The 15633-nt window shown below is 41.2% G+C and overlaps 1 protein-coding gene across 3 annotated transcripts in view; it reads left to right on the top strand.

Annotated features, from left to right (window-relative positions):
* Positions 1-15633, top strand: part of TMEM117 (transmembrane protein 117) — a 205720-nt gene that overhangs the window by 82578 nt on the left and 107509 nt on the right. For all 3 annotated transcript variants that reach the window (XM_065743440.1, XM_065743441.1, XM_065743442.1), the window contains exon 4: positions 5950-6049. In XM_065743440.1, the coding sequence (XP_065599512.1) occupies positions 5950-6049 (100 nt within the window). The remainder of the gene's footprint in view (positions 1-5949; positions 6050-15633) is intronic.

Below are 15633 nucleotides of genomic sequence, written 5' to 3'. Positions count from 1 at the left end.
CATCTTGCAAGTCCTTTGGAAGCAGGCTGTTGCATCTCATGGATGCGTTAAGTGAAAACCATCTAGATTAAATTTCTGCTCTGTATTCCTCTCAAATCCATCGATAATGGAGACAGCCTGAGAAAACTAGTATCATCTGACCCCTAATGAGAAGTGCAGACTCTACTGGGCTTCAGGATTGTTGGCACTGAACGTGTAACACCACATACTGTGAGCAAGAAACTCCAGTCTGCAGTAAGGGAGCTATATAAAGACAGTAACATGTTTTAAATCCTGTTCCAACTTACATTAAACATTTTAATTATAATTTTGATCTTTAATAGACTCCTGTCCTAATCTGTGGAATTCATTTCACTGCTCTAAAAATGGAGTGAAGTGAGGCTCTCCTTGTATTTGCAAGTTGGGAAAGGATACCTCACTCTTGAATCCAACAATTGGAGCAAGGGATGTATAGCTTCAGTTGCCCCTCGTGTAAAGGGGATAGAAACACGTTTCTTAGGCTCTTGAAGAGCACCGTGTGTGCAAAACCACTTTACTAGTAGAAGCTGGTCTTTATCATTACTTATGACATCTGATAGTGAGATGCAGTTCTATGTCATGGGAAGGGATTGAACCATTATTCCCTGGAATAATGCTAGGACCTCACATGCTCCCTACCATTTAATTTAGGTGTGTTCTCTTCTATGTTTATGGGCAGAAATGTGAAATGTGATTGCTGCTTTCTTCAATGTGCCTTGTCTACTAAGGCAGGTTTGCAAGGTGCTTCTCAGATGGAGCTCTGCAGGCAAACCAAGTGGAGAAACTTTATAAATATCAGTCAATAGAGGATGTGAGTTGGAAGCCAGATTGCTTATTCCTGTAGAGAGAAGCTCCTCTGCGTGCCCAGCAGCAGAGCTTTAAATGGCTTGGGAACTTTACCCAAGTCCCCAGAGAAAGTAAAGCAGCCCTTCAGGGCCTGTAGGCTGATAAGCAGAGATTTTCAGAATCACAGTTCTGTTGCCTGATTTAAGAAACATTTATAAACAAGATACAAACAAGCAGTGTTCAGTTGCAGCATCAATTCATTAGTCTCAGGTGTCTTGCACTGGGCCATGGATCTGTCTCAAGGGAGCCCTGCAGTGGTCAAGCTGTTATTGAATGCTGGTTTTGTTGTGTTTGGAGATTAGCCTGCTGAGCCTCATGCAGCTGTTACCTCTCTTACCTCTCTGACACCCTGTCAAGCAAAATAACTGGTTCAGTGCACTCAGAAGGGCTAGTTGGCCATGTGATTGTCTGTACTATGGGCAGGTAGCTACACTTCAATGCCATTTTCATCATGGTATATCAGCTTATAAAATGTAGGTCTTGACTCTGTGCAACTTCCAGTTCCTTGTGATGCCAGTTTCTAGCAACAGAGGGATGCCTTTTCAGCTGAGCTACCGTGATTCTCATTTGCCGTTCTGTTATTTTAGAGGGCCGAATATGGATCAGAAACTGTATCTGCAGTCTTTTATGTATGTTTTCAATTCTGATGCTCTTCAACTCTGCTAAACCAAGAAAAATAGCAGCTTGTGGAGATATGACAAAGCATGTGCGTCTTTGCAAACTGTGAGCTTCTGTGCTGTCCCTTTTTGGCCTTTGTCAAAGCATTTCACTTTGTCAGATGAATTCAATAGACAGTCAGCTGTTTATTGGGACTGCCAGATATGAAAACAGCCTTAGAAAAGCATGTATTAGACTGCAGAACATGTACAGACTTTTTATCGCACAGGATAAAGGATATCTAGGCCTACTCTCCTCTTGGAAGAGCCTCATGCTACCACTCTCCTGATGCAATTACTGTAGAACATGTACAGAACGTGCCATGTACTGTGTGTCAGCCCTGTGCCTTGGGTAATGCGGGTTAATGTGTAAAAAGCCATCTGACAGCACAAAGGTCCCTAAAATGGCATTAAATCTCATGCAGCCCTAACCTCCCATCAGTGTCAGTGCTCTCATTGCAGTCCATGGGGATCTAGGGTTCAGTTCAGATTTGTTTGTTTTGTCAGATGTGTCAAAGGATTTACAAGAGATCCAGATCCCTTTGGACTATCAGCTGGAGAACAGAATATGTCATAGTTCCTGGAATGATTTAGTCTCCTGAGTTTAATGAAAGCTTTTGGTATATGAATATACTGTTTTGACATACTAGCCATCCTGCAGGAGCAAGGTAATCATATCCTTTACCTAGAACATTTGCAGTCGATTACCGATAAATCATGTTCCAATCTGCATTTACTGTTCTGATTGTGGCTCCACTGAGTGTATGATACCTGGCTTACATTTATGAATGTGAGTGTCTAAATCCAACTTAAATCCCACGCTTAGGTTTCTGCGATGGTCAGGAAGATACCACCTCCAGGTTGAGCTTCTGCCTGGCTTTTCTTTCAGAACCTGTAACAACGCTGATAACACTACAGTGTATTTGTCTCAACTTGAAAATGCTCCACATGCTTTCAAACTGTTAGTCATTTAGACAGCTGCTGAAGTGTCATCCTTCTTAAAAAAAAAAAAAAAAAAAAAAAAAATTAAATCTTTCTTGTTTTGAAAAAAATAAATGCTGTTGTTTCTCTTTGTCTGTTCAGCACATATTCTGGTGGTGACTCCAAAAAAGTGATCAAATACACTGTGCTCATACACCTTTCTGATTGCCTAATTTACTAATTTACCCCTTGGAGGTAGATAGCACCTGATGATGGTGGATTTTGGATTCTTTCTGCCTCGGGTCTTTTTTTCTCTGGCTCCTTAGCTTTGCTGTTGTGTGAAAATTGGGGTCTACCTGCTGTAGACTTTAGCCTGGAAAGAGCATTTTCCTTTTCCTAACTGCTTCCATTTTTATTATCAGTAATTAGTAGTAGGTTTGTTCCAAGTACCAATTGAAAAATTGTCATTTATGTGTAGTATTCATAAGAATGGACTTCTCAACATTTAACTATTTACAGACATCCTCTCTGTTTCTGAAGAGCTTTTTCTTTCGTTATGAACATTAACCACTATGTTTTTCCAGTTAGTGTTTCCTTAGGTTATGCTGCTCATGCAATATGAATGTGCCTTGCTACAGAATTTAAGTGTGGCTGTGGCAAAGCAAACAGAAGCTTTTTCACAAACCATGTAAAACTCAGGCTGACCATGTAAAGCTAGCTGCAACCCAGTCACCCAGTGGCCATTAACTATCCTACAAGGTGCAGACAAGGGTCTTAGCTGTGAACTGACAGTAACCAACTACAGAAAACTGCTCTAACTTCAAGCTAAAGCCAGAAAACTTTGAAGAATTTTCCTGCAATAGACATAGTTTTACTTCTGGTGCAGGGAAAAGATATGTAATCTGATGACATCGTCAGACATCCATGGCTTTCTAAATATGTTGGCTATTCTCATTCATCTTGGAATGAAAACTTGAAAATTAAAACTAGATGACTTTTTCATTTTTATCCACCAAAACCTTTTTTTTTTTTTTTTTTGAAAAGTGAACTTTGCAGTTTGAGGCTAAAATAATACTGCAGAGAGTGGGATGTAATGTTAATAGTTAATTAAATAGAAGTGTATTTTGTTACTATTTCTAACAAGCTAATGACAGTCCTAAAAATATTTGCCATATTCCATAAAAATATTGTAATTTTATTTTAATCAGTAAATGCACTTGAAATATGCACATATCATGTTATTATGAGTTTTTTTGCTCTAACTGAAGCTCTCTCAATTTGCAAACAACATAGGCATTAACTAGTCATAGAATATGATGCACAATTTATTCTAAGCTTTTTGGACACTTTCATGTTTCAAATGTTAGTAGTTCAAATTTCAAAAATGATTGTGAGAATGACCTGATGCTTTCAAGGCCTTTCTATGCATTTGGTTATTGTATATCACTTATCTGACATTACTGTACATCTTGAGATACTGTCAACATTTTTGAAATCAAGAATTTCCATTTAAAAAATAATATATTTCTAGTGTGGTACCTCTTCTACTCGTTAATACCTGTGCACAGTAATCATTTGCCTGTCAGCCTATTTAGATAACCAGTACTGCATATAAGCCTGCCACAGTGGTGGTGGTGGGCTCCTCACAATAAGCAGTGGTGCTGTAGGAGTGTAGGTGGCTTTCAGGAGTGCTGTGCAAGTGTTCAGCTAGTTTCTGTACACCTGTAGTCATGTATAATGCACATTTCAATGTTTTATGCATATGAGTAATGGGAATAGAAAAAGTTGAGAACCATGTTTTTTTTGCACGTGTGAAAATGATAAACATACCAGGTATCTTTGGGGGGCCAGTACTTACAACTGACGTTCATATTGTCTTTTTTTGTTAATGAGACACCTCCTTAAGCAATGCATACTTAGTTATTTTTCACCTTCACAAGATATTACAAGACTGACGTACTGAAAATGCAGGAGAAAATGTTTCATGATTACACTCTCCCTCTCTCTCTGCAACTGGGAGGTGTTGTTAAGGTCTTCCCTAGGTGTCTGCTGTTGCCTTCTCTTGGAGAAAGGATGTTGCAACAGAGAGACATTAATCTGTCCCAGTATAGCTGATCTTGTGGATCTTGTGTTCCTAGATCCTTATTTGCAAAGCAGCACATTTAAAGTATGAATGATCTAATTAACTACATGGAAAATAATTAAAAATAGCTTGGGAAAACTGCCTTTTTTTTTCACTCCAGCAGAAAATCTGAGCCAGCATTTATATGCTGTTAATCTCTTTAAAAAAATTGATGTTGTATTTTTAGTAACATGTTAGCTAAAAGGTCACCAAATGTATTTAATGAAAAGAGCCATTAGAGGATGCCATTTTATATGAAACCATTCACTGACATCAATATTTCTGCTCAACAAATTACCAACTTACATCTAAGTAACAATAGAGTGCTGTGCATTAGTTTGTGCGATCAAGACCCAGCATCTTGATCAAAAATCTAGATTGTAATATGGCTGCCCCAAACAGGGGCTCACGCTTTCACTGATACAGTTGAACACGTATTGTTCACTAGACCCTAGAAATTACAATCTTGGGTATATAGTAACAGTAAAGTTTGAATAATACAATGATCATAGAAGCTGCTATATCCAGCTGGGTTGGTTGTGCACATCCTTAAGTAGGCACAGCTTTATACAAGCAGTGTTTCCAGGCATCTTGAAAACAGTTTCATTATTCAGTGTGTTAGTTCCTGAGGGCAGTTGTGTCTTTCTAAACACTGTAAATGCATTTGAGCAAAGAATATGACTATATTCAAAGCCGAGCTTTCTCCCAAAGAGTTTTTAATCCAACAGTTAACTTTACTTCCTTACCATAATGAACTTGAAAGTTGAGGTCAGATTATTGTGTAAGGTTTTAAATTGTGCCTATTGCATTACTTGTACAGAATAGAAATACTTCTAGTGGATTTAAATAAAATATATCTATGAAAATACATTGTATAAACCAAGAAACCACCACTTTTCTCTGAAAGTCTCTAAAGCTCGCTTGCACTGCTGTGTTAAAAAACCTGGCTGTGTAGCTGTTAGAGTTAAAAGTCAGGTGACTAAATTGTCTCTTTAAAGATAAGTTAAAATTTTCATTTTTCTTCAAAATATTTTGCAAAGTCACCAATACTGATAATGTTGCAATTCCATTTGTACAGGGAAAGAGGTAAAAAGTGTAAAATAGTTTTTATTTCTAGAAGCCTTACATAATCCTAAAGCCTTTACCTGTCACTATTTTAGCACCTTCAGAAGGGATGGGGACTGTAAAATCAGATTTCCATTTCTAATTGGAATTGACCCATCCTACTTCAGCACTATGTCAAAGATCCAATTTAGCAGAAAAGGTGATTATGCAGGAAATGGGAAATCTTTCACGGTAATAATAAATTTTGTCACTAAAGCAAATTCTTTATAACTACATTAAGCATACGTGTATAGCTTACAATCTGTGTTCTTGTTTCCACAGTGCATACATTATAACAGACTTCATGGGCATCAGGAATGAAAATTTTATGAAGGTAGCTGCAGTTGGGACTTGGATGGGAGATTTTGTCACAGCATGGATGGTAAGAAATACAATATTACATTTTCAAAGAGAAGGAGTGAAGCAAATTTCTTAGTTTCAGGAAAGAGAGAAAAGGATAAGGGCTAAAACTCAGCTTCTACTCTGCGAAGTAGAAAATGAAGGCAAACATAGGTAAAGTGGCCTAATGGCAGGATATTTCCAGGTATTTGGGAGTCAAGAAGTGTTTCAGAAGCTAGAGCACCACTTTGTTCCTTCTGTTATGAGTGGAAATTTTGCAAACAACAGCAAGGACTTAAATAAAGACATCCTGGTGGCTGCATTTTGCTGTAAAATAACATCATGACTTGCCACCTGATAAAACAGAGTAATAGCTCAAGATAAACAAGTCTAATTAAAAGGATTAAAAAGAAGAAAAACTGACTGAATGATGTGATGAAGAGTGATGGAGGTGAGAAAAAGTAAGCGAGTCAGTTACATCCCAGAATTTGAAAGTAGACTGTTTGACGTGAAACGATCAGATTAAATTTGTCTCTGGTTAAAAGGTTTAGAAGAACAAATTTTTGCAAAAGATTGGATGTGTTTGTGAGGCTGCATTTCTCTTGAACCATAATTGTTAATAAAGTTATTTCCTTTACTGGTCACTACCCAGGTAGCTGCTTAGTGAATGAGAATCAGAAAATACCAGTTAACTGAGAACAAAAATGAACTACATCCACATTTTTTTATTGTTCAGGAAAAGCATTTATTAAATACAAAGCAATAAAAAGTGAGTTCTTTTTACTTTTGCTATTTTTTTTCCAATGAGATTAGATTTTTACAGTAAGTATGTGTAAGAATTTTAACAATTGAGACTTAGACATTAGTTGCTGATGTCAGTAGATTTGTTTAAACTGAGGTAAGAAGTCCGTGATTTTTAAGGTTGCATAATTTGTTTTTATTAATTAACTAATAATTAATAACATTTTCCCCAGTGTTTCGTTGATACCTCAGTTTTTCTGTTCAAACTGATCAACATAATTCTAGGGAGATTCATTAAAACAAGCAGTGTTACCTGACTATGAATGTTTATCACGTGTTGCATAAGCATGGTTGGACAATATCTCAGTACAACATGTAGAAAGTGTTAGGAAAAATCACTATAGAAATGGTTTCAAATAAGAATCATTGTAGGACTCTGAGTATATTCTGCAATAGTAGTCTGAGAAGGAGATCTGAGTTTATGTCAGCTTATCTTGTATCCTTCACCTTTTATGAACATACTGTGTAACAGAAAAAGAAAGAGCATGAAGGATTTTTTCAGTATATTGTTTAGATGCGTCAGTGGTTTGTCTGAGACAAATTATGCTCTGTGAAATGGTAGTCATGAAAATCAAGTACAGAACATATCATTTGTATGTAGAAGCTTACAAGAAGGAGTCAACACACATGTTGACTGATGTTGACCATTAATGTGGATTTCTGCAGAATCACTATTAAAGTTCATGGCTATTTGTGAAAACCTTTAGCTTGAACCTTTTTATTTACTGTGAAAGGAAAGATGATGCATAAGCTAAGCTGAATTGAGAGAGGTCATGTTCAGCAGATGTAAGTGAATTAGAGTTTTGACAGCAGATTACATACAAGTCATACACTACATTCCAGTTTTTTGGTCCCCCTTTTCTTATTTAGTAAAAAAAGAAATATTATGTGCAGCACTGATCCCTTTGTGCGTACTCAAAACTCTCCCAGGTCTTTTCAGCAATAGAGGTAAACTTGGATTGTACCAAATAAGATTCAATTGGAGTACGGTTTTGTCACTGAAGAATGAGATGTAGACTAGGAGAGACTGCCAGGGCAGTTTGAGAAGGGGAAATTGGTTGGAGCCACTGCTCAGTAACTGGCTGGGCACCAGTTGGAGGGTGGTGAGCAGTTGAGCTGTGCATCACTTGTTTTGTATATTCTTTTATTGTCATCGTTGTTATTATCTTCTTCCTGATCTACAAAGCAGCAGCAGAATGCTGTATAACTGGGGATGAATTTTCAAAGAAGTCATATTCGTGGCACAGTAAATTCCCATTTTCTCAACAACACATGATATAGACAGTCCATCACTCCTGCAGCTTAGTGCCTCGCTTTGCTGACATTTAGTGTTTGCTTCCCTTTCCCTCTGTCACTCTCCCAAGTTACCCATTGCCAAAGAAATTTTTAAATTATTTGTAGACTCTTTTTCCTGTGTCTTTTATTAGAATTGTCTGAGTATAAATTAAAATCAAAATTGGATTTGCACGGAGAGCACATTCAAACAGCCTTTGAAAAATGACATTCAGTTTTAGTCATTTTAATTTTGAGAGAAATGCTGTTACATGGTGCTAATGTGAATGCTTCTTCATAGAACTGTAATCCACGTTTCAATCAGCAACAATGCTTTTCACTGGTGGAAATGTCAAACTCCTCATATTTTTCATATGCAAAGATTTCTGAAATCTTCAAATTTCTTATCTCAGGTGTTTAGATCCTCAGAGAAAAAAAGAACAATGAGATTGCTTCTGCAGTGCAAAATGGAATATAGAGTGTTGAAGGGCAGCTAAGCCTCGGAACATCAAAAGAATGGACAGTGTCAGGTGTAGCTCTTATTAGCACCAGAGTGTGGACAGCATCAAAACCTCCATTGTTAAAGCATTCTCAAAATTTACAGAGTAAAAAAGTTTGCAGAGTATACCCAGAGCGTGTTGACAATATGGAGCACTAAGATGATATTTCTGTCTTAGTGCTGATGGTTATGATACGTTATCTGTAGATACGCTGTCTGTTATAACATCAAGGTCTTGCTCCTGGGCTGTAATGGTCAGATGAGGGCCATTGTTTCATAAGTAACTTAGAAATTCTTCTACCCCTCGTGTCTCACTTTACATTCATCTACTAACAATTTCATCTGCCATTTTATTTGCTAGGGACTTCCTTCCATAAGGAGCATTCTCAGTTCTTCACGGTCAGCACAGTCATCATCCTTATTACCGTGAATAACTTAATTTCATTATGAAGCTTTCTCACCTCACTGCTCGCTCGTTTTACAAGGTTACTTAAGAATATGATGAAGAACTGCATCCACTGCACAAATCTCTGTGGAGCTCTGTCCATTGCAAGAGCTGTCTGGCTAACCTGCTTACCTTCTGTTTCCTGTCTTTTGACCAGCTATTTATCAACATAAAGACCTTCCCTAAAGCTCCAACTGTTGGGTTTCTGTAGAAGCCTTTGATATGGGATTTTAAAAGCCTTAAAAAAAAAAAATCAGGTTAGGCTGTTTCAATGACATCTATTTTATAAATGTTCTTTGTTGACCTCATTCAGTAATCACATTCTGAAATATACCCATTCCTGATATTTACAGAGCCAGACACATAACTTAGCACTCTTTTCACAGCCTCAGTGTTCCCTGCTGCCATTAAAGAAGTATTCAGATGATGCTGAGTTGCCCTGAAATTGTTGTTTGTATGAAAGACAAAGAGCTTCATCAGAGGAACTGTGAATGTGCTGAACAGTTTGGGGATGCCTTCATGTGGCTTTTCACTGACAGAGAGCTTAATTCCTAACTCTTAAACCTTATATTCATTTTAGCTTATTTTTTATTTTCTCTTAAAACGCTTTTGGCATGGTTTTGCAAGTGAAAAAAAATTAATGTAGGAATACTTTGTTTTATGTATTCTTAAATATAGTGGAAGAGGCAGAAGCAGAGCCTGAAAATGGTAGTTAGTGTCGCTCTGAAAACACAAATGTATATGCCTGTAGTTAAGACATATATTTGTAATACGTGTATTTCAGAGAAGATTAACTGTTGGCATACAGTCTCTCTTCTGTGTAGCATAGTCCTTTGGATCTCTCAGGGCTAGGCAAGGAGGATCTTGTCAAGCTTTGGTTATTTCTGTAGTTAGGTGGCTGTTTTTTGAACCATAATTTTGGACTAGGAACCTGTGGATGTTTGTTGAAGCTGGATCCCTCTTGGCCTTTGTATGGGAACTGCTGAATCACGGCCTGAACCACTGATTGGTCACCTGAGGTGAGCACCAAGTCAGCCATGGGGGCACAGGTGAAGGTGATATACCTGTGTGGGTGGAAGGGGTGGAGCCTAGTTCCTCCTCTCTCAAACCCCATTTAAGGGCTGACCACCACCAGGGAAGGATCTCTTCTTGGAGATCCCTCCCATGTGGAGTCCTCTGCGAGCCTTGTCATCTTAAAGGTGAGCCATCTTCTCTTTTGTATTACCTGTATAACTGTTTGTATAGAACTACTTAAAATATACCATCTTCTATACTATTCCCTGGTGGAGTATCGTCATTAGGAGTTATTTACTCTACATTTGGTGAGCCAGGCAGCTCTAACTAAATCCATAATGTCGTTTATTTGGAGTATGTTTAAATGGGCCAAGGGGGAGAACGTTACCCCCCTAGAACAGACAATCCCTGGTCTAATTCCAGGATTCATGGGGTCACCCTACTATGGATTGGCATCCGTTATTGAGAAATGGGGACCCATGCGGGTTCCAGGGACTGCCGCTCCTTCTCCATCTTATTTGACTGACTACTTCGTAGGATTAGATAAAGACATACTTGTTACCAAGGAGCGGCGGTTAGCTGCCTCTGCAGTAGCCTGGCCATTAGTAATGGCCATACTCAAGTTAGATGTTGCAAATGTTAATATGGAGACTGAAAATCAGTTATTACGAGACCGTATTGAGAAACTGGAACAACAGCTGGGTACGTTAACAACCAAAAAGCCTGGCCTAAATGTCCCCACAAGACAAATAAGGAATATATTGGTAGAAGACACCCCAAAATCAGAGGAAGAAGACTCTGATATGACAGGGGAAAAGATCTCTAAGGCAGATCTCGAAACTCCATCTATGATGGACCCATTCGAGATTCGGCCTATTATAACTCAAAAAACAAAGAAGGTACAGGATAGACCAGCAGGGGTGCCTCCTGACCAATGGCCCCCTGCAGAAACCTGCCTCCATGTGACCGCTCGTCCATATACAGCTAATGAGTTGATGGACCTAGTACAGCGGTTCCATCAGAAACCAAGAGAAAGCATACCATCATGGCTCCTAAGGTTATGGGATGCAGGAGCTGAAAGTGTTTTAGTAAATGGAACAGAAATGTCAAAATTAGCATCTATAACGATAAACCCGGCATTAAGACAAAGATTATATGCAGCTGTCCATTATAATGAGGAAAACCATTCTATTATAGATTGGTTGATGGCTGCATGCCGCTTAACATGGCCTAACAAAACCGATATCCCTCTTAATACTGGTTTGTGGTCCTCTATGGAGGACCTCCAGACCTATATCAGAGAACTGGGTATGAGGGAGGCTCTGTATGCGGACACTTTTGAAAGCCCCGATACGGAAAAATTTACAGCGGGCATGAGAGATCTAATACTACAGCAGGCCCCCTCCCACCTATATGGGATGTTGGTTTCCATATTAAATCCATTGGTGGCATCAGAAGCCATCGTACAGCAGGCAGCCCAGTTAGTAGCAGACTTAGGGGAGACGGAGCGCGTAAGAACCAGGCGTAATGTTCGTATAGTGGAAGATGCTGAGGCCTTCCCTATTAGAACTAAAAAGCCTGCTCCACGGATGCCCCGATCAGGCCCCGTACGGGTATCCCGGAGGACTATGTTTAATGATCTCATACGGGCTGGGGTTGCATTTACCAAAATTGATGGGCAACCCAACCATGTTTTGTTACAGCTGTGGAAACAGCTTAGAAATGATCAGAAATTTCAGAGTGCTCCCAGAAAATCGGGAGTACGAATTATAGAAAAAACACCAACAACAACCTGGAATTTGGCTGACTTTATAATACCGAACAGAAGGAAAAAAAATCCGCAGGTGTCACAGGCTACAGTGCCTGAGCCACCTGTGGCAAAAGATTTAGATCTGGCAAAATTCATGGATTAACGGAAAATTCTGGTCCCCATAGGGCCTCTAGCTGTGACCGGAGGCCCTATGTAGAACTAACAATATTCTGGTCCAGGACAAATGTGCAGAAGGTGATGGCTCTAGTGGATACTGGCGCAGAAACATCGATTATATATGGAGACCCAACGAAATTTAAGGGTAATAGAGTGATGATTGGTGGGTTTGGGGGACAGACTATTCCAGTCACCCAGACGTGGCTGAAATTGGGGGTTGGGCGTCTCCCGCCCCGGGAGTATAAGGTGTCGATTGCCCCAATTCCAGAATATATCTTGGGCATAGACATTCTATGGGGTCTGGCTCTCCAGACAACTGTGGGAGAGTTCAGACTACGGCAGAGGTACATTAGTATCCGGGCAATACGGACAATATTGAGGGGCCATGCGAAACATGAGCCCATTTGTTTGCCAAAACCACGCCGGATTACTAATGTAAGACAGTACAGACTCCCGGGTGGACAAGAAGAAATATCAAAAACAGTGCAGGAATTAGAGAAAGTAGGTATTATAAGGCCTGCACACAGCCCATATAATTCCCCCATATGGCCAGTACGGAAGTCGGATGGAACATGGAGAATGACGGTGGATTATAGGGAACTGAATAAGGTCACGCCGCCCATCCATGCGGCTGTACCCAATATTGCCTCCTTAATGGACACTCTTAGTAGGGAAATTAAAACCTACCATTGTGTCCTGGATTTAGCGAATGCGTTTTTTAGCATACCTATTGCTAAAGAATCACAAGATCAATTTGCATTTACGTGGGGAGGCAGGCAGTGGACCTTTCAGGTCTTGCCACAGGGGTACGTGCACTCACCAACATACTGTCATAATTTGGTGGCACGTGACCTGGCTGATTGGAGGAAACCAAACAGTGTGAACCTATACCACTATATTGATGACCTCCTGTTAACATCCGACTCACTGGAAGCAGTAGGGGAGGCAGCAGATTCATTAACTGCCTACCTAAGTGAAAGAGGATGGGCTATCAATCCTCAAAAAGTGCAAGGTCCAGGACTGTCCGTAAAATTTCTAGGGGTAGTCTGGTCAGGAAAGACCAAAGTATTACCTGATGCCGTCATAGATAAGGTTCAGGCATTTCCAGTCCCTACAACACCAAAGCAGCTGCAGGAATTCCTGGGTATATTGGGATATTGGCGTTCCTTTATACCTCATTTGGCGCAGCTGCTGAGACCTTTATATAGACTTACCAAAAAGGGCCAATTATGGGACTGGGGGAGAACAGAACAGGATGCTTTTCAACAGGCGAAACAGGCGGTTAAACAAGCCCAGGCACTGGGTATATTTGATCCTACCCTTCCAGCTGAGCTAGATGTTCACGTAACTCAAGATGGCTTTGGCTGGGGCCTGTGGCAACGTCAGAGTTCTGTTCGGACCCCCATTGGATTTTGGTCTCAGGTGTGGCATGGAGCAGAGGAAAGATATAGTATGATTGAAAAACAGTTATTGGCTGCCTATTCCGCATTACAAGCGGTAGAGCCAATAACCCAAACGGCCGAAGTTATAGTCAAGACTACATTGCCAATCCAGGGGTGGGTAAGAGATCTGACCCACCTTCCTAAGACGGGGGTGGCCCAGGCGCAGACGGTGGCACGATGGGTTGCCTATCTCAGTCAGAGGAGTAGTCTATCTTCCTCACCGTTGAAAGAAGAGCTTCAGAAGATTCTTGGCCCAGTAACGTATCATAGTGATGCACCAAAACAAACTTCGGTTGCTCCACCACAGAAGAGTCCCGTCCAGGAAGGAAAATATCCTATTCCTGAAGATGCCTGGTACACGGATGGGTCCAGCAAGGGCAACCCAAGTAAGTGGAGAGCAGTAGCGTACCATCCTGCCACAGACACAATCTGGTTCGAAGAGGGGGATGGTCAAAGCAGCCAGTGGGCAGAGCTGCGGGCGGTGTGGATGGTTATAACCAAAGAACCTGGTGATGGTATCCTGAATATTTGCACAGATAGTTGGGCTGTGTATCGGGGGCTCACTCTTTGGATCGCACAGTGGGCCACCCAGGATTGGACTATCCACTCCCGACCGATCTGGGGCAAAGATATGTGGTTAGACATATGGAATACAGTCAAACACAGAACTGTGTGTGTCTACCATGTTTCTGGTCATCAACCCCTACAGTCACCAGGAAATGATGAAGCCGACACACTGGCCCGAGTTAGATGGGTTGAGAACTCTCCATCTGAGAATATCGCTTACTGGCTACATCAAAAGCTGCGGCATGCTGGGCAGAAGACCATGTGGGCAGCCGCTAAAGCGTGGGGACTGCCCGTACAACTATCGGACATCGCTCAAGCATGCCGAGACTGTGACGCCTGCTCTAAGATAAGACCGAGGTCGTTGCCTGAAACTACAGCCCATCTTGCTAGAGGACACAATCCTCTACAGAGGTGGCAGGTTGATTATATTGGGCCTCTCCCTCGGTCTGAGGGGGCGAGATATGCCCTAACCTGTGTCGACACCGCGAGTGGGATAATGCAGGCCTATCCAGTACCAAAAGCCAACCAGGCATACACTATAAAGGCACTCACAAGGTTGATGGCTGCCTACGGGACACCGCAAGTCATCGAGAGTGACCAAGGAAGTCATTTCACGGGTGCAGTGATACAACGCTGGGCAGAAGAAAATAATATTGAGTGGCGATTCCACCTGCCATATAATCCAACGGGGGCAGGCCTTATCGAACGTTACAATGGTATTCTCAAGGCTGCCCTGAAGACAGACTCTCAGTCCCTGCAGGGGTGGACAAAGAGACTCCATGAGACCCTGCGGGACCTGAATGAAAGACCTAGAGATGGCAGACCCAGTGCCTTGAAAATGTTACAAACAATATGGGCCTCCCCACTTAGGATCCAAATTACGGGCACCGATAATGAAGTGAAACCTCAGATTGGCAATGAGAACAACCTTCTGCTCCCTGCCCCTGAGGACCTAGAACCAGGTACCAATAGAATAAAATGGCCCTGGAAGGTGCAGGTAGGACCACGATGGTGCGGCCTACTTGCACCTTGGGGGAGATTATTGGAGGTGGGGGGTTCGGTAGCTCCTCCGGTTATAGGTACATGGCCTACTGAAATAATGGTTAACACTCCAGTCTTCATTGCTAAGGGGACCCCTATCATGTCTCTGTGGCAGATCAGGACACCCCCTTTGGTGCCTGATATAGTCGTACAGCCACAGACATCGGGTCAAAGGGTTTGGTACAGGCGACCAGGGCGTGCCCCTGTACAAGCTGAAGTGTTAACCCAAGACAGGAATACGGCCTGTATCTTGCCCTGGAAAGCGGATCTTCCCCTCTTGGTACCTCTAAAACACTTGTATTACTCCCCATAAGTCTATGAATCACCAGAAGGAATCAAAACAATACTGCAGTGTTCCAGAGTTGTTATAAGACCATGTGAAGCATCTGGTGATGGTCTAACCGGGACTGATGACACGTAAGATGGACCTGCACTGTATGATTACATGCTTCCAGTAGATACCACCGAGCACTGGCCCAAAGAAGAGTTCGACGGATGCGCCGATCATCACTCATATCAGATTACATCAGCATGCGTTGCGACGGGCAATTATGTAAGCGTCGCGATGTATTGGGTCTCTGTATCAAGGGGAACTCACCTTATGGTTACTTGATCAGTG

Source organism: Cyrtonyx montezumae, unplaced genomic scaffold, assembly GCF_038088225.1.
Source record: "Cyrtonyx montezumae isolate F1298 unplaced genomic scaffold, pur_monq_1.0 scaffold_3, whole genome shotgun sequence".
Lineage (NCBI taxonomy): Eukaryota > Metazoa > Chordata > Aves > Galliformes > Odontophoridae > Cyrtonyx > Cyrtonyx montezumae.
This window is presented reverse-complemented; position numbering and strand designations above follow the sequence as displayed.